This window comes from Gorilla gorilla, chromosome 20 (assembly GCF_029281585.2).
Source record: "Gorilla gorilla gorilla isolate KB3781 chromosome 20, NHGRI_mGorGor1-v2.1_pri, whole genome shotgun sequence".
NCBI lineage: Eukaryota > Metazoa > Chordata > Mammalia > Primates > Hominidae > Gorilla > Gorilla gorilla.
This window is the reverse complement of record NC_073244.2, coordinates 12,284,772-12,306,534: the sequence shown is the minus strand read 5'-3', so window position 1 is coordinate 12,306,534 and position 21,763 is coordinate 12,284,772. Positions and strand designations below refer to the sequence as shown.

Sequence of the window (21,763 nt, the reverse complement as noted above, 5' to 3'; positions counted from 1 at the left end):
TGACAGGGCAAGAAAGAAAAAAAAAAAGAATTTGCTGGGCGCGGTGGCTCACACCTGTAATCCCAGCACTTTGGGAGGCCAAGGTGGGCAGATCACGAGGTCAGGAGTTTGAGACCAGCCTGGCTAACATGGTGAAAGCCCGTCTCTACTAAAAATACAAAAATTAGCTGGGCATGGTGGTACCCACCTGTAATCTCAGCTACTGGGGTGTCTGAGCCAGGAGAATGGCTTGAACCCAGGAGGCAGAGGTTGCAGTGAGCCGAGATGGCGCCACTGCACTCCAGCCTGGGTGACAGAGCAAGACTCTGTCTAAAAAAAAAAAAAAAAAAAAAAATTAGTGCCCATGGCAAATGTGAGGTCCCAACCACATGGCCAAGATGGCTTACCCCACCTCCCACCAGCAGTACACCAAAGTCCTTGATTGGGGAAGTCAAGGATGGGAGGTGAGGAGGAGACTTCCTGGGAGGGCGGGACTGGAGGCTGTCCAAGGAAGCAGCCCCAGGAGGCCTGACCTTCACATGAGGGGCAGCACAGGAAGTCCAGTCCAGCCTCTGATAATACTTAGACTCGAAAAAGATACAATTTATTGTTGACTCTGCAGGAGGGGAGACTAGCGCCACCTTGTTAACTGGGTCATCGCATAATCAGACCCTGGAGGGTGGGCCTTCTTCACCACCCCAACTTGCAAATGTGAAATTCAGACACAGAGAGGAGCACCAGGGCAAGGTCACATACCTAATGCTACAGGAAATGCAGAGGCAAGGGAGATGGTGTGTAATAAATTATAATACTGAGCTGGGCGCAGTGGCTCATGCCTGGAATCCTAGCACTTTGGGAGGCTGAGGCAGGAGGATCTCTTGAGCTCAGGAGTTGGAGAGCAGCCTGGACAATATAGCGAGACCCCATCTCTACAAAAAATCTTGAAAATTAGCCAGGCGTGATGGCATGCACCTGCAGTCCCAGCTACTTGGGAGGCTGAGGTGAGAGGATTGCTTGAGCCCAGGACATTGAGGCTGCAGTGAGCTATGAGCATGCCACTGCACTACAGCCTGAGGGACAGAGCAAGACTCTGTCTCAAAATATGTATATATAGGCCGGGCACGTTGGCTCACGCCTGTAATCCCAGCACTTTGGGAGGCAGAGGTGGGCAGATGGCCTGAGGTCAGGAGTCGGAGACCAGCCTGAACAACATGGAGAAGAAACTTTGTCTCTACTAAAAATACAAAAAAATTAGCCGGGCGTGGTGGCACATGCCTGTAATCCCAGCTACTCGGGAGGCTGAGGCAGGAGAATGGCTTGGACCTGGGAGGCTGAGGTTGTAGTGAGCCGAGATCGGGCCATTGCACTCCAGCCTGGGCACCAAGAGCGAAACTCTGTCTCAAAAAAAAAAAAAAAAAAAAAAGGATATAGATATAGATAAAGATAAATTACAATACTGGAGAGGAGGGGTGTTATTTTGGGAAAGCGAGGCAGCCCTGGGGACTCACTGTCCCCCTCCCAATATGAACCCAGCTGTCTTACTCCTCCACTCTCCTCCTTAGGCCAGGCTGGGGGTGACCCCACCTGGGACGAGCTCAACGCCCAGTAGAGGTGTACCAGGGGAGCCCACCAGCATCTGCACCCAATCATGGGAGGAAAATTGTGGTTTTACTATGCAGCTCCAGGACAAGCCCTTCGGGAACCTACCGCCCCCCACCCGCAAACCAGATCGCCGTTCCGGAGTCCCCAGCCCACTGGGAGGGCTCGCGGTTACTGCAAGGATTCTGGCGAATGCGGTCTAAATAGAATGAGAAGGGGGGCTGCGGACCGAGAAACTGAGGCAAGGCCTGGGGCGGGAGGGTGGAGGCTAAGGGGGAGGAGCAGGACTTCTCAGATGCCTGTTTACCAGGCGCTCCCCTCCCTTCCTCCGCCCAATTTCTGCGGGTGGCCAAGCCTGGCTGGGGGCTGGGACGGGGGAGACGGCACTGGTGGCTCCCTAAGGGGCCTCACCCCCAAGGCAGGGGTCGGAGCACGTGGCGTCCCGGACTTCTCTGGGAGGCCCCCTGGGGAGGGAGGTCCCCGCACCACCTCCCCCCACCCCAGCCCCCTCCATCATCCCGGGGCGGGACCAAGGGGCGGAGCGGGAGGGTGACCGGCCGTGACGCGTGCCCCGCCCGCTCATATAGCGGCTCCCGGGGGCGCAGGGACCGTGCTCCGCCGTCTCCGCCGCATCTTCCACCCGCGCCGCCGCCGCAGCTCCCCGCGCTCGCGCCACCGTCGCCGCGTCCACCCTCAGCGCCACCGCCATGCGGGAGATCGTGCACCTGCAGGCCGGCCAGTGCGGCAACCAGATCGGGGCCAAGGTGCTCGGGGGACGGGGCCCGGGGAGGCAGTGGCGGCCCCGGGGAGCAGCGCGGGGTCGGTCCCCGGAGCACCCCCCAACCTGGGAGTCTTTGGAGAGGAATGAGGTCCCCAGGAGGCCAGCGCGCCCCAGGGGCCTTGGGGGAAGGGTCGCGGGGTGGGGGTGGCAGGGCCAGGCTGGGAACAAAGAGGCTGCGGAGAGTGGGAGCCAGCCTTCTGTCCGCCTGTCACAGCTGGGCCCACAGCTGGGCCACTGTCCCCTCCTCACGCACAAAGAGCCCCCGTGCCTCCCCCGGGCTGCAGCCTGGGTGCGCTGGCACCAGCCGGCCCCGCTGGGTGCTGACTCGGCTGCACCCCGCCCCCACCGCTCCTTCTTGCTGCCTCATCCTCGCCCCGACACCATGCCTCTAGGTCCCCCGTTCACCTTGCTGGGGGAGAGGTGGCAGCTAGGGAGCTAGTTGGGGGCTGGGGGCAGTCCTCGGCTTGGCCACCGGCTTCCCCTCTCTCAACTCTTCCGACCACCTCTCTCTCTAGTTTTGGGAGGTTATCAGTGACGAACATGGCATCGACCCCACAGGCACATACCATGGGGACAGTGACCTGCAACTGGAGAGGATCAACGTGTACTACAACGAGGCCACAGGTAGGGCGAAGGAGGCACCTTCCAGGTGGGAAGGGGCAGCTGGGAGGGAACAGGATGCTACCGGGCACCTGTGGTTCCTGGCACGCACCGAACTGCCCTCCATCTGTTTCCCTGCAGGAGGAAATTATGTCCCCAGAGCGGTGCTGGTGGACCTGGAACCTGGCACCATGGACTCTGTCCGTTCCGGCCCCTTCGGTCAGATCTTTCGGCCAGACAACTTCGTGTTTGGTGAGTCCCCCAGCAGGGATCCAGAGGCTGGAAAACCTCCTTATTCCTGCTAACACCACAGAGTCAACAGCCACCACCAGGGCCCACAGACCAGAGATGGGGTGGACAGGGCACCAGGCACCAGCCCTGCATCCAGGGCTGTGATGAGGGGATGCTCAGGCCACTGTGAGAGCCCTGAGGAGGGCGGATACAGAGAAGGATTCAGGGAAGTCTTCCTGGAGGAGGTGGCATTTTAATTCAACGGTCTGAACCGGAACCAGACTGCCTGGGTGCACATCCCAATTCTGCCACTTCATGCATTCAACAAACAGTGAGCACTCACTGCATACCAGGCCCTGTTCTAGAAGCTGGAGATGCAGGTAAGAATCAAACAGCCGGAGCTCCCTCTCTGCCCTAGTGCAGCTCACATTCTGGTAGAAGGTGATAGGCCACAAAGGAGATAAATAAGTAAAGCTCTGCCAGGGGTTGATTCAGATGGATAACTTAGGATGGGCTCCTCAGCCTTTCTGGGCCTCAAAAATCCTCTTTTTTTTTTCAGACAGGGTCTGTCTGTCCTGCTGTCACCCAGGCTAGAGTGCAGTGGCATGATCACGGCTCACTGCCGCCTCCACCTCTGGGCACACGTGATCCTCTTGCCTCAGTCTCCCAAGTAGCTGGACCTACAGGCATGCACCACCACACCCAGCTAATTTTTTAGTTTTCTTTGTAGAGAGGCGGGTCTCTCTATGTTGCCCAGGCTGGTCTCAAACTCCAGGACTCAAACGATCCACCCAACTCAGCTCCCAAAGTGCTGGATTACAAGCATGAGCCACCTTGCCCGGCCTCATCGTCTTTAAGACAGGGATTTCACTGGGCATGGTGGTTCATGCCTGTAAACCCAGGACTTTGGGAGGCTGAGTCAGGAAGAGAGCTTGAGGTCAGGAGTTCGAGACCAGCCTGGGCACCACGGTGAGACCCTGTCTCTACAAAAAGAAAAAAATTTTAATTAGCTGAGTGAGGTGGTGTGCACCTGTAATCACAGTTACTCGTGAAGCTAAGGTAGGAGAATCACTTGAGCCTGGGAGGTTGAGGCTGCCGTGAGCTACGATGGTGCCACTGCACTCCAGCCTGAGCGATGGCGTGAGACCCCATCTCTAAAAAAGATCAAATAAAACAGGGATTCTAAAATGCTAACTGTTAGAATTGTGAGGCTCAGGGCGGGCACAATGGCTCACACCTATAATCCCAGCACTTTGGGAGGCCGAGGCGGGTGGATCACCTGAGGTCGGGAGTTTGAGACCAGCCTGACTAACATGGAGAAACCCCATCTCTACTAAAAATAAAAAATTAGCCAGGCATGGTGGCACATGCCTGTAATCCCAGCTACTCGGGAGGCTGAGGCAGGAGAATTGCTTGAACGGCAGAGGTTGTGGTGAGCCAAGATCATGACACTGCACTCCAGTGTGGGCAACAAGAGTGAAACTTCGTCTCCAAAAAAGAAAAAAAAAAAAAATTGTGAGGCTTAAAGTCATGAATATGTGTAAAGAGTTTAGAACAATGCCTGACACAGAGAAAGAGGTAAATAAGCATTTGTCGTTGTTTTCATTACTATCTGCAGTCTAGAATGTGAGTAGGATTTGGACTGGCCAAAGGGCATGGAAGGGAGGAAAGATGTTTAAGACGGAGGCAACAGCATATGTGAAGATAGTGGGGTGTCCACACCCTGGGACAATCCTTCCGGGAAAGCTTTCATGGCTCCAGCTGGCTGCATGTCCCCACCCTGGCTCCACCCGCCTCCAATACTCCCAGCATGTAAGACGTGCTAAATGCAGGACCTGTCCTGCCTCTCTGAATCTTTTCCGCAACTCGCCTCTTACTTCCATTTTACAGGTGAGAAAACAGAGGCACAGAGACGTTAGGTCACTTGCAGAAAGTCACACCGCAAGCCACTGGGGCTGTCAGGAGCCAGAGGGTCTGACTACTAGGTCCACGCTTTTTTTTTTTTTTTTTTTGAGACGGAGTCTCCGTTGCCCAGGCTGGAGTGTAGTGACGCAACCTCCACCTCCCAGATTCAAGCGATTCTCCTGCCTCACGAGTAGCTGGGACTGCAGGCACGCATCACCACACCTAGCTAATTTTTTGTATTTTTAATAGTGACGGGGTTTCGCCATGTTGGCCAGGCTGGTCTCCTATTCCTGACCTCTCAGGTGATCTGCCTGTCTCTGCTTCCCAAAGTGCTGGGATTACAGGCATGAGCAACCGCGCCTGGTCTGAGCCCACACTTTTAATGCTCCTCCCACCCCCTGGCCACCCAGAGGCCATAGAATCTCTTGGCCCAACCGTAAGCCCTCTGTGGTCCTCCTGAAATCACTCACACCATTTGGCCAATCTCATTTCATCTTGATTTCACCCAGCCACTTCCCAAGGACCTATGATGGGCCACGGCCACAAAACTGCATCATTATGTTTTGAAATCTTCCAACAGATCAGAAAGGGGAAGTCACTTGTCCAAGGTCACACAGTTTGTCTTGTCAGTCCCGAGAATCTGCAGTCTAAACCACCAGGCTCGGGAGGAGGAGGGAGGGGGTGACCAGAGGTGGCTTCTCTGAGGATGTGGCATTGAGCTGAGACCTGAAGGAAGTGAGGAAAAAGTCAGGTGAATACCTGGGGGGAAAGCATTCTAAGCAGCCGAGCCACTAGTGCAAAGGCCCCAGGGCAGGACCACACCTGGAAAGCTGGAGTAACAGCTGCGGCTGAAGCAGAGTGAGGGAGGGGATGGGACAGGTCCGGCAGGGCCTTGTGGCCTGCAGGGAGGATTTGGGCTTTGACCCCAAGGCAGGTGGGAGCCATGGAGGGCTGTAGGCAGAGGAGGGACGGGACCTGACTTACTTGCTCTCAGGTGTCCTCTTGTGGGTTCTGTGGAGAGGACAGACTGGGTGATAAGGGTAGGAGCCAGGGGACCAGGACAGAGGGAATTGAACTTATCCAGGAGGGTGATGCTGCAGCTGAACTAAGGTGGAGACAGATGAGGGGTGAAAGAAAACGTTAGCTGTTCACAGTAATACTGGCCAATATTCTTTTTTTTATTCAATTTTTTTTTTTTTTTGAGACGAAGTCTCACTCAGGCTGGAGTGCAGTGGCGTGATCTCGGCTCACTGCAAGCTCCACCTCCTGGGTTCACACCATTCTCCTGCCTCAGCCTCCCGAGTAGCTGAGACTACAGGCACCCACCACCACATCCAGCTAATTTTTTCTATTTTTAGTAGAGATGGGGTTTCACCGTGTTAGCCGGGATAGTCTTGATCTCCTGACCTCGCTATCCGCCCGCCTCGGCCTCCCAAAGTGCTGGGATTACAAGCGTGAGCCACCACGCCTGGCCAATATTCTTTTTTTTTTTTTTTTTTTCAGACGGAGTCTTGCTGTCGCCCAGGCTGGAGTGCAGTGGCACGATCTCGGCTCACTGCAGGCTCAGCCTCCCGAGTAGCTGGGACTACAGGCGCCCGCCACCTCGCCCAGCCAATTTTTTGTATTTTCAGTAGAGACAGGGTTTCACTGTGTTAGCCAGGATGGTCTCGATCTCCTAACCTCGCAATCTGCCCGCCTCGGCCTCCCTAAGTGCTGGATTACAGGCATGAGCCACCGTGCCTGGCCAATATTCTAATACTGATTCTTTTCCTCCGGGAGCTTGCATTCCACAGTGAGCTTGCAGACAATAAACATGATTAACAAGAAAACACAGGCCAAGCATGGTGGCTCACGCCTGTAATCCCAGCACTTTAGGAGGCCATGGCAGGTGGATTGCTCCAGCTCAGGAGTTCAAGACCAGCCTGGGCAACATGACGAAACCCCACCTCTACAAAAAAAAAATACAAAAATTAGCCAGATCTGGTAGCATAAGCCTGTAGTCCCAGCTACTCAAACGGCTGGGGCAGGAGGATCACTTGAACCTGGGAAGTCAAGGCTGCAGTGAGCCATGATTGCACCTCTGTACTCCAGCCTGGGCAACATACCAAGACCCTGCCTGAAAATGATAATAATAATAATGATGTTAAATATTAATCTTTTTATTGTTGTTATTATTTATTTGTTTTAGAGACAGGGTCTTGCTCTGTCTCCCAGGCTGCAATGGTGTGATCATAGCTCACTGCAGCCTCCAACTCCTAGGCTCAAGCAATCTCCCACCTGAGCCCCCCTAGTAACTGGTACTACAGGCGTGCCACCACGACTGGCTAATTTATATATATAATATATAATATATATATTATATATATATTATATATTATATATATAATATATATTATATATATATTATATATAATATATATTATATATAATATAATATATATAATATATATTTTATATATTTTATATATATTATATATTATATTATATGTATTATATATTATATATATATTATATATATATTTTTTTTTTTGTAGAGACATGGCCTCACTATGTTGCCCAGGCTAGTCTTGAACTGCTGGGCTCAAGCAATCCTCCCACCTCTGCCTCCCAAAGTGTTAGGATTACAGGCATGAGCCACCGTGCCCAGTCTTGGTTTTTTTTTTAGGCAGGGGGCGGGGGAGTGTTTTGTGTGTGTGTGTGTTTTTGAGATGGAGTCTCACTCCGTCGCCCAGGCTGGAGTGCAGTGGCTCAATCTTGGCTCCCTGCAGCCTCCTCCTCCCAGGTTCAAGCAATTCTCTTGCCTTAGCCTCCCGAGTAGCCAGGGACTACAATCGCCCACCAGCACACCTGGCTATAATTATTACTATTATTATTATTTTGAGACAGAGTCTCGCTCTATTGCCCAGGCTGCAGTGCAGTGGCACAATGTCGGCTCACTGCAAGTTCCGCCTCCTGGGTTCACGCCATTCTCCTGCCTCAGCCTCCCGAGTAGCTAGGACTACAGGCGCCCGCCACCACGCCCGGCTAATTTTTTTTGTGATTTTAGTAGAGATGGGGTTTCACCATGTTAGCCAGGATGGTCTCGATCTCCTGACCTCATGATCCGCCCACCTCGGCCTCCCAAAGTGCTGGGATTACAGGTGTGAGCCACCGCACCCGGCTATTTGTTATTATTTTTGATAGTTACTAGTATTCAACTACTAGAGGCCCTCCAGGTGGTGGAGAGACAGAGTCAAGGGTTGGGGCTCCCCATAACTGCATGTGTGTCCCCTCCCCTTCCCTCTCTAGGCCAATCCGGAGCCGGCAACAACTGGGCAAAGGGGCACTACACGGAGGGCGCAGAGCTGGTGGACGCTGTCCTTGACGTAGTCCGGAAGGAGGCCGAGAGCTGCGACTGCCTTCAGGGCTTCCAGCTGACCCACTCGCTGGGGGGTGGCACAGGGTCCGGAATGGGCACGCTGCTCATCAGTAAGATCCGCGAGGAGTTCCCAGACCGCATCATGAACACCTTCAGCGTGGTGCCCTCGCCCAAAGTGTCAGACACGGTGGTGGAGCCCTACAACGCCACGCTGTCTGTGCACCAGCTGGTGGAGAATACGGATGAGACCTACTGCATCGACAACGAGGCACTCTACGACATCTGTTTCCGCACCCTCAAGCTGACCACCCCCACCTACGGGGACCTCAACCACCTGGTGTCGGCCACCATGAGCGGGGTCACCACCTGCCTGCGCTTCCCGGGCCAGCTGAACGCCGACCTGCGCAAGCTGGCCGTCAACATGGTCCCCTTTCCTCGCTTGCACTTCTTCATGCCCGGCTTCGCACCCCTGACCAGCCGGGGCAGCCAGCAGTACCGGGCCCTGACGGTGCCCGAGCTCACCCAGCAGATGTTCGATGCCAAGAACATGATGGCGGCGTGCGACCCGCGCCACGGCCGCTACCTGACCGTGGCCGCCGTGTTCCGGGGCCGCATGTCCATGAAGGAGGTGGACGAGCAGATGCTGAGCGTGCAGAGCAAGAACAGCAGCTACTTCGTGGAGTGGATCCCCAACAACGTGAAGACGGCCGTGTGCGATATCCCGCCCCGCGGCCTGAAGATGGCCGCGACCTTCATCGGCAACAGCACGGCCATCCAGGAGCTGTTCAAGCGCATCTCCGAGCAGTTCACGGCCATGTTCCGGCGCAAGGCCTTCCTGCACTGGTACACGGGCGAGGGCATGGACGAGATGGAGTTCACCGAGGCCGAGAGCAACATGAATGACCTGGTATCTGAGTACCAGCAGTACCAGGACGCCACGGCCGAGGAGGGCGAGTTCGAGGAGGAGGCGGAGGAGGAGGTGGCCTAGGCTGCTCCCATCGCTTCCCACCTGTCCCCTCGAGGCTTCTGACCTTTGATCCGCTAGGCCCCCCATCTCTGACCCCTAGAGCCCCGCTTTCCCTCCAAGGCTGACTCCCCCCTGACCCTAACAATACCTTTGGAGCTCGCTTTACCTCTGGCTACTTCATCTCCGACCCTGGCTCCCCTTTGAGCCCTAATTTATCTTTAACCCCCTTGAGCTCTTCCAACCTTGACATTCCCAGGAGGAGCCCCGCTTCACCCCTTCTGACTCTGGAAACCGCACCTTTAACTTTGCAGACCCTCCTTCACCCCGACTTCTGCTTCACCTTTGACCCCTGCCCCCCATGAATCCCATTTTACCTCTAGACCTATAAGTTCTGGTTTATGTTTGACCCCTCCCTCTGAGCTGCACTTCACCTCTGACCTTGCCTCACCTTTAACCCCCCACCTGAGCCCCAGCTCCTACCTCTGACCCCAACTTCTCTTTGATCTCTGAATCCCCTCTGACTCCAACTTCTGTTTCACCCTCTATGAGTCCCATTTTACTTCTACACCTGTAAGTCCTGGTTTACATTGGACCCCTCCCTCCGAGCTGCAGTTCACCTTTGACCTTGCCTCACCTTTCACCCCCCACCCCCCACAGCATCAGCTCCGACCTCTGACCCCAGCTTCTCTGTGGCTCCCACAGGCCCCATGCACCCTCCCTGCCTCACTCCCCTCAGCCCCTGCCGACCTTAGCTTATCTGGGAGAGAAACGAGGCCTGGTGCCTGTGAGGAAGAGAGGTCACCCCTGCCTTCCCTCCCCGCTTCCCTGCCTCACCCTCAGTAAATAAATAAATTGTTGTCATGGATGTTTCTGCCGAATTCCTCTTTCCTCTCTTACAGCAAGTGCAGGCTTTTCTCTACAGGATGGAGGAGGGTACCGATGACATCTCATCTCTGGGTGGGGGGCGTGCTGGGGAGGGATCAGACGGGCCAGGCTAGGCCACCCACTAACCCTGAGGTTTTGACTAAGCCACTTGCCCTCTCTCAGCCTCGGTCTTCCCACCTGTAAAATGGGATCGTATGTTTTCCCCCAGGATCCCCCCACAACTGTTATAGGAATGGGGTCCCAATCCAGACCCCAAGAGAGGGTTCTTGGATCTCACTCAAGAAAGAATTCAGGACAAGTCCATAAAGTAAAAGCACGTTTATTAAGAAAGTAAAGGGGTGGGGCACGGTGGCTCACACCTGTAATCCCAACACTGGAAGGCTGAGGCGGGTGGATCACCTGAGGCCAGGAGAGACCAGCCTGGTCAACATGGCAAAATCCCATCTCTACTAAAAATAAAAAAATTCGCAGGGCGTGGTGGTGGGCGCCTGTAGTCCCAGGTACTCCGAAGGCTGACAGGAGAATCACTTGAACCTGAGAGGCAGAGGTTGCAGTGAGCCAAGATAATGCCACTGCACACCAGCCGGGCAACAGAGTGACACTCCGTCTCAAAAAATAATAACAATTAAATAAATAAATAAAGGAGCCAGGTGCAGTGGCTCATGCCTGTAATCCCAACACTTTGGGAGGCTGAGGTGGGTGGATCACCTGAGGCCAGGAGAGACCAGCCCGACCAACACGGTGAAACCCCAACTCTACTAAAAATGCAGAAATTACCTGGGCGTGGTGGCAGGCGCCGGTAGTTCCAGCTACTTGGGAGGCTGAGGCAGGAGAATCACTTGAACCTGGGAGGCAGAGGTTGCAGTCAGCTGAGATGGCGCCACTGTACTCCAGCCTGGGTGACAGAGCAAGACTCTGTATCAAAAAAAAAAAAAAAAAAAGACAAAGAATGGCTGCTCCACAGACGAGAACCGCTGGTTGCCCATTTTTATGTTTTTTTCTTGATGATATGCTAGACAAGGGGTGGATTATTCATGCCTCCCCTTTTTAGACCATGTAGGGTAACTTCCTGACATGGCCGTGGCATCTGTAAACTGTCATGGCGCTGGTGGGAGTGTAGCAGTGAGGACAACCAGAGGTCATTCATCATCATCTTGGTTCTGGGTGGGTTTTGACCAGCTTCCTTACTGCAACCTATTTTTTGTTTGTTTGTTTGTTTGTTTTGTTTTGCTTTGCTTTGTTGTTGTTGTCGTTTTTGAGACAGAGTCTCACTCCGTTGCCCAGGCTGGAGTACAGTGGCGCGATCTCGGCTCACTGCAAGCTCCACCTCCCGGGTTCATGCCATTCTCCTGCCTCAGCCTCCCGAGTAGCTAAGACTACAGGCGCCCACCACCACATCCAGCTAATTTTTTCTATTTTTAGTAGAGACGGGGTTTCACCGTGTTAGCCGGGATAGTCTTGATCTCCTGACCTCGCGATCCACCCGCCTCGGCCTCCCAAAGTGCCGGGATTATAGGCGTGAGCCACCGCGCCCAGCCTACTGCAACGTATTTTATCAGCAAGGTCTTTATGACCTGTATCTTATGCCGATCTCATCCTGTGAGTTAGAATGCCTTAACCATCTGGGAATGCAGCCCAGTAGGTCTCAGGTCTCAGCCTCATTTTACCCAGCTCCTATTCAAGATGGAGTTGTTCTGGTTCACACGTCTCTGACACACCCACCTCAGAATTGTTCGTGAGGATCTGAGGAGATCTCAGGAGCACAGAGTGGGTGCTTGGTGGCAGAGGTGCTGCTGTTCTCTGTGCAGCACCTTGCAAATATGGAAGGCAGGAAGGGGAATCTCTAGGGAAGGGTGCCAGGAAGATGGCAGCCTGAGCTGGCACCCAAGTGGCAATCTTGCCAGAGTAACAACACAGCTCACCCACATGAAACTTTTCTGTGTGCATGACTCATGCCTCATTTCATGCAAGCCTCACACCAACCCTGGAAGGCCTAAGCTTCTATCCCCCTTCCAAGCCAAGGTTTAGAGAGAGAAGAGCGTTATCAGTTAGCTTTTGCTGTGTAACAAACAATCCCCCAAAACTTAGTGACTTAAGACAAAAACAGGTATTTATTTTGCTCCCAAATCTGTAATCTGAGCAAGGATTGGCGAGGCAGTTCATTTAGGCTCCCTATGACATTAGCCAGAGCATCTTAGCCAGAGGTAGAGGGATCTACTTCCAAGGTGGCTCACAACAGACTGGCCAGGTGGTGCCAATTATCAGCTGGGGGCTCAGCAGGAGTAAGGAGAACAAAGACCTTAGTGTCTCTCCATAGTCCCCTTGGGCTTCCTCACAACATGGCTGCCAGGTTCCCCCAGAGCAAACACCCCAAGAGAGCAGGACAGAAGTAAATGCAAAAAAAAATGGATTGCATTTTTATGACCTAACTTCAGAAGTCATACAGTGTCACTTATTCAGGACTCACCAACAAGGCAGTCACTAAGCCTTTTTCAGATTCAAGGGGATGAAGTACAGACTCCAGCTCTTTTCTTTTTGAGACAGGACCTCACTCTGTCACCCAGGGTAGAGTGCAGTGGTGTGATCATGGTTCATTGAAACCTCAAACTCCTGGGCTCAAGCAATCCTCCCACCTCAGCCTCCAGAGTCACTAGGACTACAGGCACATGTCACCACATCTGGTTAATTTTTTTGTATTGTTAGTAGACATTAGAGATAGGGTCTCACTTTGTCACCCAGGCTAGTCTCCTGCCTCAGCCTCCCAAAGTGCTGGGATTACAGGCATGAGCCACCACACTTGGTCCATCCTCCAGCTCTTTTATTTTCTTTTGTTTTGTTTTGTTTTGTTTTGTTAGAGTTTCACCCTTGTCGCCCAGGCTGGAGTGCAATGGCATGATCTTGGTTCACTGCAATCTCCACCTCCTAGGCTCAAGCAATTATCTTGCCTCAGCCTCCTGAGTAGCTGAGATTATAGGCACCCACCACTACACCCAGCTAATTTTTGTATTTTTAGTAGAGATGGGGTTTCACCATGTTGACCAGGCTGGTCTCAAACTCCTGACCTCAGGTGATCCACCCGCCTTGGCCTCCCAAAATGCTGGGATTACAGGCATGTTCCACCATGCCCAACCCACACTCCAGCTCTTGATGGTAGAGTGGCAAGATTCTAGAAGAGCACATAGGGTGAGTAATAGAGCCATGGCCATCTTTAGAAATTACAAATTTTTGGCCAGGTGCGGTGGCTCACTCCTGTAATCACAAAATTTTGGGAGGCCAAGGCAGGCAGATTACTTGAGTCCAGGAGTTTGAATCCAGCTTGAGCAACATGGCAAAACCCTGTCTCTACAAAAAATACAAAATAATAATAATAATAATAATAATAATAATAATAACTCGCTGTGGTGGTGCACAACTGTAGCCCCAGCTACTCAGCAGGCCAAGGTGGGAGAATCACCCAGGCCAAGGAGGTCAAGGCTGCAGTGAGCTGAGCTGTAATTGCACCACTGCACGACAGCCTGGGTGACAGAGTGAGACACTGTGGGAGAAAAGAAAGGGAAGGGAACGGAAGGGGAGGGGAGGGGAAGTGAGGGGAGGGGAGGGGAATGTACTGGGCACGGTGGCTCACACCTGTAATCCCAGCACTTTGAGAGGCTGAGGCGGGTGGATCACGAGGTCAGGAGTTCAATACCAGCCTGGCCAACATGGTGAAACCCCATCTCTACTAAAGGCACAAAAAATTAGCTGGGTATGGTGGCACGCACCTGTAATCCCAGCTACTCAGGAGGCTGAGGCAGGAGAATCACTTGAACCTGGGAGGCAGAGGTTGAAGTGAGCTGAGATCGTGCCATTGCACTTCAGCCTGGGCAACAGAGTGAGACTCTGTCTCAAAAAAAGAAGGAAAGAAAGAAAAGAAAGAGAGAGAGAAAAGAAAGGAGGGAAGGAAAGAAGGAAGGAAGGAAGAAAAGAAGAAGGCAAGAAGACAGGAAGACAGGAAGGAGGGAAGGAAGGAAGGGAGGGAGGGAGAGAAGAGGGAGGAAGGAAGGAAAGAAGGAAGGAAGGAAAGAAGGGAGGGAGGGAGCAAGGAAGGAAGGAAGGAAGGAAGGAAAGAGGGAAGGAAGGAAGGAAAGAAGGGAGGGAGGGAGCGAGGAAGGAAGGAGGGAAGGAAGGAAGGAAAGAAGGAAGGAAGGAAAAAAGGAGGGAAGGAAAAAAGGAAGGAATAAATTACAATTTGCCACACAAAGCCACTTGCCCATGGTCACATGGCTACTAAACAGTGAGCTGGAATTCAAACCCTGCTAGTTGAACCCTAGAATCCTGACACGGGCAGCCGGAGTTCCGTGTGGGGACCATTCTAGGTATATTAAGCAGACAGGAACTTAATACAAGAATCGATGGTGCTTGCAAAATCACTGGAAGACGCTGAGAGAGTGGGCTGTGTAGGCTTCTCAAATTTTACCGTGCAAAAGAATCAGTAGAACAACTTGCTAACGCACAGTTTCTTCAGTCCCACCCCCTCACAGTTGCAGATTCAGTAAGTAGGTCCGGGGTGGGGCTCAAGACTCTGCGTTTTTAACAAGTTCTCAGGAGATGCTAAAGATGTGTGAATAAGACCACAGATTGAGCAGCCCCGGAATAGGTAGGACCCTCGTGACACCACAGAGGTGGGTCACCAAGGAGCAGCTCCTTTGTATAGGGAGAAAGGTGGAGAACAAAGAGGCAGTTACCAGAACTATGACCTGGAAATGGGTCCAACAAAGAACACGAATTCATGAAAATAAAATGTATAGCTCCACAACCCTGCTTCTCAGCAAGATATACACACAAGCCCACACTGCCTCACTTCCACTTTCTAAATCTCTCATGAGCATTTCTCATTGGTAGAACCAATTCTGCATCCAGAAACAGAGCAGCAAAGCCATCTGGGAAATGTAGGGTTTGGAGGAGTTTTTTGCAGCGTCTGCATTAGGAAGACGAGCCAGGGGCAAGGGTAGGTGAGAGGGGGACACGCGGAGAGCCAAGCAGTAACGTCCACCACTCTATGCTAGACACCAGACACCCAGGCTGGAGCCTCAGTCTTCTTGCTACGTCCCCCTGCAGCCAGGAGTAAGGAGAGGCATGAGGGAAGCAGCGTGGACATCAGCCCACAGCAACTTCAGCAGGCCCAGCAAAGCACAGCACAGCACTGGGTGGGAGACCAGCAATACAAAGGATTTAGGTAGCAGCATAATGGATAGATCTGGGTTGGGTTCCCCACTCAGCATCCTCCTTCCTTGCACAAGGCACTTAACTACTCAGAAGTGTACGGACTTTTTATTTGTTTTTTTGTTTTTTGTTTTTAGTTTATTCATTATTTATTTATTTATTTATTTATTTATTTTTGAGATGCAGTCTCGCTCTGTTGCCCAGGCTGGAGTGCAGTGGCGCAATCTCGGCTCACTGCAAGCTCCGCCTCCCGGGTTCACGCCATTCTCCTGCCTCAGCCTCCCGAGTAGCTGGGACTACAGGCGCCCGCCACGACGCCAGGCTAATTTTTTGTATATTTAGTACAGATGGGGTTTCACCGTGTTAGCCACGATGGTCTTGATCTCCTGACCTTGTGATCCACCCGCCTCGCCCTCCCAAAGTGCTGGGATTACAGGCGTGAGCCACCGCGCCCGGCCTATTTATTTATTTTTGAGACAGAGTTTCGCTCTTGTTGCCCAGGCTGCAGTGCAGTGGTGCGATCTTGGCTCACTGCAATCTCCACCTCCCAGGTTCAAATGATTCTCCTGCCTCAGCCTCCCAAGTAGCTGGGATTACAGGCACCCACAGCCACACCCGGCTAATTTTTTTTTGTATTTTTAGTAGAGACGGGGTTTCACCATGTTGGCCAGGGGCTGGTCTCGAACTCCTGACCTCAGGTGATCAGCCCGCCTTAGCCTCCCAAAATGCTGAGATTAGGTGTGAGCCACCACACCCAGCCTGGTTTTGTTTGTTTCTTTTTTTTTTTAAGTATTTCCCCAAACTTTGATGAGGCAGTTGCTTTGGGGGGTTCAACTTTTTTTTTTTTAGTCTCTTTCTGTCACCCAAGCTGGAGCGCAGTGGCACAATCATGGCTTACTGCAGCCTCGACTTCCTGGGCTCAAGTGATCCTCCTACCTCAGCCTCCCAAGTAGCTGGGACTACAGGCATGTGTCACCATGCCAGCTAGTTTTTCTGTAGAGATGGCGTTTCACCATGATACCCAGGCTGGTCAGAGGCTGAGGTGGGAGGATCCCTGAGCTCAAGCAATCCACCCACCTCGGCCTCCCAAAGTGCTGGGATTACAAGAGCAAGCAACCGTGTCCGGCCAGGTGTAGGTTTTTTTGTGTTTGTTTTTGAGACAGAGTCTCACTCTATTGCCTGGAGAGCAGTGGCGTGATCATGATTCACTGCAGCCTCGACCTTCTGGGCTCAAGTAATCCTCCCACCTCAGCCTCCCGATTCGGAACTACAGGCGTGTACCACCACATCCAGCTAATTTTTAATTTTTTTTTTTTTTTTGAGGTGGAGTCTGACTCTGTCGCCCAGGCTGGAGTGCCATGGCATGATCTCAGCTCACTGCAACCTCCACCTCCCAGGTTCAAGCGATTCTCCTGCCTCAACCTCCCGAGTAGCTGGGATTATAGGCATGCGCCACCACACGTGGCTAATTTCCATATTTTTAGTAGAGATGGGGTTTCACCATGTTGGCCAGGCTGGTCTTGAACTGCTGACCTCAGGTGATCCACCCACCTCAGCCTCCCAAAGTGCTGGGATTACAGGTGTGAGCTACCACAGCTGGCCTGCACCCAGTTATTTTTTTAGATTTTTTATAGAGACGGGATCTTGATATATTGCCCAGGCTGGTCTTGAACTTCTGGCCTCAGAAGATCCTCAGGCTTCAGCCTCCCAAAGTGCTGGGATTACAGGCGTCAGCCACCATGCCTGGCCAAGTTAAGGATTTTAAGATAACAGGATTATGGCAAATTATTTGGGTGGGTCCAATACAATCACAAGGGTCTTTATAAGAGGGAGACAGAGGATCAGAGTCAGAGAAGTGAGGACAAAAGCAGGAGTCCCAGCAAGTGAGAGAGATTTGAAGATAAATGCTACTGGCTCGGCCAGGCACTGTGGCTCAAACCCGTAATCCCAGGACTTTGGGAGGCTGAAGCACAAAGATCTCTTGAGGCCAGGAGTTTGAGGCCACCCTAGGCAACAGAGCAAGACCCTGTCTCTATGAAAATTGTTCCAATAAGTTAGCTGGGTGTGGTGGCACATTGCTGTAGTCCTAGCTCCTTGGGAGGCTGGGATGGGAGGATAACATGAGCCCAGGAGTTCGAGACTATAGTGAGCTATGATCGCACCACTGCACTCCAGCCAGGGCAACAGATGGAGACCCTGTCTCTAAAAAAAATAAAAAATAAAAATAAAAAGGCTAGGCGCAGTGGCTCATACCTGTAATCCCAGCACTTCAGGAGGCTGAGGCAGATGGATCACCTGAGGTCAGGAGTTCCAGACCAGCCTGGCCACATGCTGAAACCCCGTCTCTACTAAAAATACAAAAATAAGCCAGGTGTGGTGACGGGTGTCTATAATCCCAGCTACTTGGGAGGCTGAGGCAGGAGAATCGCTTGAACCTGGGAAGCGGAGGTTGCAGTGAGCTAAGATCGTGCCATTGCACTCAGCCTGGGCAACAAGAGTGAAACTCCATCTCAAAAACAACAAAAAAATTAATGATGTGTGGTGGCTGTGCCTATAATCCTAGTTGCTCGAGGCTGAGGTGGGAGGATCACTCGAGCCAAGGAGTTAGAGGTTGCATTGAGCTATAATGGTACCACTGCACTCCAGCCCAGGAGACACAGAGAGGGAGACCCCATCTCTTAAAATAATTAAAAAAATAAAAACAGGCGGCCGGGCCCGGTGGCTCATGCCTGTAATCCCAGCACTTTGGGAGACCGAGGCAGGTGAATCACTAAGTCAGGAGATCCAGACCACCTTGGCTAACACGGTGAAACCCCGTCTCTACTAAAAATACAAAAAAATTAGCCGGGTGTGGTGGCGGGCACCTGTAGTCCCAGCTACTCGGGAGGCTGAGGCAGGAGAATGCCATAAATCTGGGAAGTGGAGCTTGCAGTGAGCCAAGATCACGCCACTGCACTCCAGCCTGGGCGACAGAGTGAGACTTCGTCTCAAAAAATAAATAAATAAATAAAATAAAAATAAAAACAGGCTGGGCACAGTGGCTCGTGCTTGTAATCCCATTCATTTTGGAAGACCGAGGCCTGGGGATTGCTGGAGGCCAGAAGTTCAAGACCAGACCGGGCAATAAAGCGAAACCCCATCTCTACAAAAATATTTTTTAAAATTAGCTGAGCCGACCAGGCACGGTGGCTCATACCTGTAATCCCAGCACTTTGGGAGGCCAAGGCAGGCAGATCACTTGAGGTCAGGAGTTCAAGACCAGCCTGGCCAACATGGGGAAACCAGATCTCTACTAAAAACACACACAAAAATTAGCCGGGCATGGTGGCGGTCACCTGTAATCCCAGCTATTTGGGAGGCTGAGGCAGGAGAATTGCTTGAACCCAGGAGGCAGAGGTTGCAATGATTGCGCCACTGTACTCCAGCCAGCCTGGGTGACAGAGCAAGGCTCCGTCTCACAAAAAAAAAAAAAAAAAAAAAAAAAAAAAGGCCGGGTGTGGTGGCTCATGGCTGTAATCCCAGTACTTTTGGAGGCTGGGGCGGGTGGATCAGTGGATCACGAGGTCAGGAGTCCAAGACCAGCTTGGCCAAGATGGTGAAACCCCATCTCTACTAAAAATACAAAAATTAGCCGGGTGCAGTGGCAGACGCCTATAATCCCAGCTACTTGGGAGGCTGAGGCAGGAGAATCGCTTGAACCCGGGAGGCAGAGGTTGCAATGAGTGAAGATCGTGCCACTGCACTCCAGCCTGGGTGACAGAGTGAGACCCTGTCTCAAAAATAAAATTAAATTAAATTTTAAAAAAAAACAGTTGCGTGTACAGTAGCACACAACTGTAGTCCCAGCTACTCAGGGGGCTGAGGTGGGAGGATCACTTGAGCCCAGGAGGTCAAGCCTACAGTGAGCTATGATGGCGCCACTGCACGTCGGCCTGGGTGACAGAGTGTGACCCCATCTCTCTTTTTTTTTGGGTAGGGGGATGGAGTTTCGCTCTTATCACCCAGGCTGGAGTACAATAGCACGATCTTGGCTCACTACAACTCCCAGGTTCAAGCGATTCTCCTGCCTCAGCCTCCCAAGTAGCTAGCTACATAGCCGCGCATGGTGGTACAGACCTGTAGTCCCAGCTACTTGGGAAGCTGAGTCAGGAGAATCGCTTGAACCTGGGAGGCAGAGGTTGCAGATATTTTGTCATAGCAGCCTTAATTTTTTTTTTTTTAAACATAGAGTCTTGCTCTGTCACCCGCTGGAATGCAGTGGTGCAATCAAAGTTCACTGTAGGCTTGAACTCCTGGGCTCAAGTGATCCTCCTGCCTTAGCCTCCCAAGTAGCCGGGACTACAGGCGCTATCACCCCACCTAGCTCAAACCTCTTTTTATTTATTTATTTTTTTATTTATTTTTTTATTTTCCCGAGACAGGGTCTCTCTCTGCTGCCCATGCTGCAGTGCAGTGGTGCAATCTTGACTCACTGCAACTTCTGCCTCCTGGGTTCAAACAATCCTCCCACTCAGCCTCCCAAGTAGCTGGGACTACAGGTGCACACCACCATGCCCAGCTAATTTCTGTATTTTTTGTAGAGACGGGGTTTCACCATGCTGCCCAGGCTGGTCTCAAACTTCTGCCTCAAGCAATCCACCCCCCTCAGCCTCCCACAGTGCTAGGATTACAGGTGTGAACCACTGCACCCTGCCAGAGCCACCGCACTGGGCCTCAAGCCTCTTTTATAAAGGCACTAATCCCACTGTTGAGGGTGGATACCTCTTGACCTCATCACCTCCCGGAGGCCTCACCTCTTTTTTTTTTTTTTTTTTTTGAGACGGAGTTTCACTCTTTTTGCCCAGGCTGGAGTGCAATGGCGCGATCTCGGCTCCTCTTACTACTGCCTTGGGGCTTTAGGTTTCAACATACGAATTTTGGAGGGACACATATTCGGACAATAGCACATGTACATCAGACTGTGTGAGGATGTGGCTGATGGGATTCTGACTCTGTATGTGTCCAGTGACTGTGGGTATGAGATGTCTTCTTCTTCTTTTTTTTTTTTTTGATGGAGTTTTGCTCTTGATGCCCAGGCTGGAGTGCAATGGCACGATCTTGGCTCACCACAACCTCCGCCTCCCATGTTCAAGCAATTCTCCTGCCTCAGCCTCCTGAGTAGCTAGGATTACAAGTATGTGTCACCACCACACCCGGCTAATTTTGTATTTTTAGTAGAGACGGGGTTTCTCCATGTTGGTCAGGCTGGTCTCAAACTCCCGACCTCAGGTGACCCGCCCACCTCGGCCTCCCAAAGTGCTGGGATTACAGGTGTGAGCCACCGCACCCGGCCACACAGTGGTCTGAGTCTGTCTGCAGGATTTCATGTGTAGGTGTGACCCTGACTATATCATGTTCTGTTTTTGTGCCTGCAGATATGTTCACATATCCTGTCTCAACATGACTACATCTGTCCACCTGTGTGCCTGTGTCTTTTTGGTTGTTTTTGTTTGTTCCTGTGTTTGTTTGGAGATAGGGTCTTACACCGTTGCCCAGGCTGGAGTGCAATGGCACGATCACAGCTCACTACAACCCCCACCACCTGGGCTCAAGGGATCCTCCCGCCTCAGCCTACGGAATAGCTGGGACCACTGCACCTGGCTAAAGTTTTAATTTTTGTAAAGATGGGGTCTTGTTATATTGCTCAGGCTGGTCTTTAACTCCTGGCCTCAAACAATCCTACCTCAGCCTCCCAAGGTGCTGGGATTACTGAGCCACTGCCTCCAGCCCCTGTGTCTTTCATAGTCTGCAGCACGGCTTGAGTGTGTCGGGCTGTCATGAGTATCTGGCTGTCATGTGAGTCCAGCTGTGTCTCTCTCTGCATGCAGCCGGGTCTTGGCTATATCTATATCTGGTTATTACTTGAGCTATGTCTGTGCTGTGTTTCCATCTATCTGGGTCTATTTCTCTGTTATTCTGTTTGTATCAATGGCTGTGGTCTCTGTGTAACTGTTTATTGTGTCTCTGTCTCTCTCTCTCTGCATTTTTTTGTTTGTTTGTTTGCTTTGTTTTTGTTTTTGTTTTTGAGATGGAGTCTCACTCTTTCACCCAGGCTAGAGTGCAGTGGCATGATCTCGGCTCACTGCAACCTCTGCCTCCCGGATTCAAGTGATTCTCCTGCTTCAGCCTCCCAAGCAGCTGGGATTACAGGCACATGCCACCATGCCCAGCTAATTTTTTGTTTGTTTGTTTGTTTGTTTTTGATTTTTTGAGACAG

The 21,763-nt window shown here is 52.0% G+C and overlaps 1 protein-coding gene across 1 annotated transcript; it reads left to right on the top strand.

Moving 5' to 3' along the window:
* Nucleotides 1-2,152: 2,152 nt before the first annotated feature.
* Nucleotides 2,153-10,285, top strand: TUBB4A (tubulin beta 4A class IVa). Its single transcript, XM_031004243.3, has 4 exons — nucleotides 2,153-2,342; nucleotides 2,875-2,983; nucleotides 3,101-3,211; nucleotides 8,384-10,285. Exons 1-4 carry the CDS (start codon nucleotides 2,286-2,288, stop codon nucleotides 9,439-9,441), a joined length of 1,335 nt encoding a protein of 444 aa, XP_030860103.1. The 5' UTR covers nucleotides 2,153-2,285; the 3' UTR covers nucleotides 9,442-10,285.
* Nucleotides 10,286-21,763: the final 11,478 nt, after the last annotated feature.

What these genes read in the sequence shown, in the direction of transcription:
- TUBB4A (XM_031004243.3), top strand. Translation starts at nt 2,286, where the DNA reads ATGCGGGAGATCGTGCACCTGCAGGCCGGCCAGTGCGGCAACCAGATC. An exon ending in GTACTACAACGAGGCCACAG is followed by an intron (nt 2,984 to 3,100) that starts GTAGGGCGAAGG and finishes GTTTCCCTGCAG; the next exon opens with GAGGAAATTATGTCCCCAGA. An exon ending in GCCAGACAACTTCGTGTTTG is followed by an intron (nt 3,212 to 8,383) that starts GTGAGTCCCCCA and finishes TTCCCTCTCTAG; the next exon opens with GCCAATCCGGAGCCGGCAAC.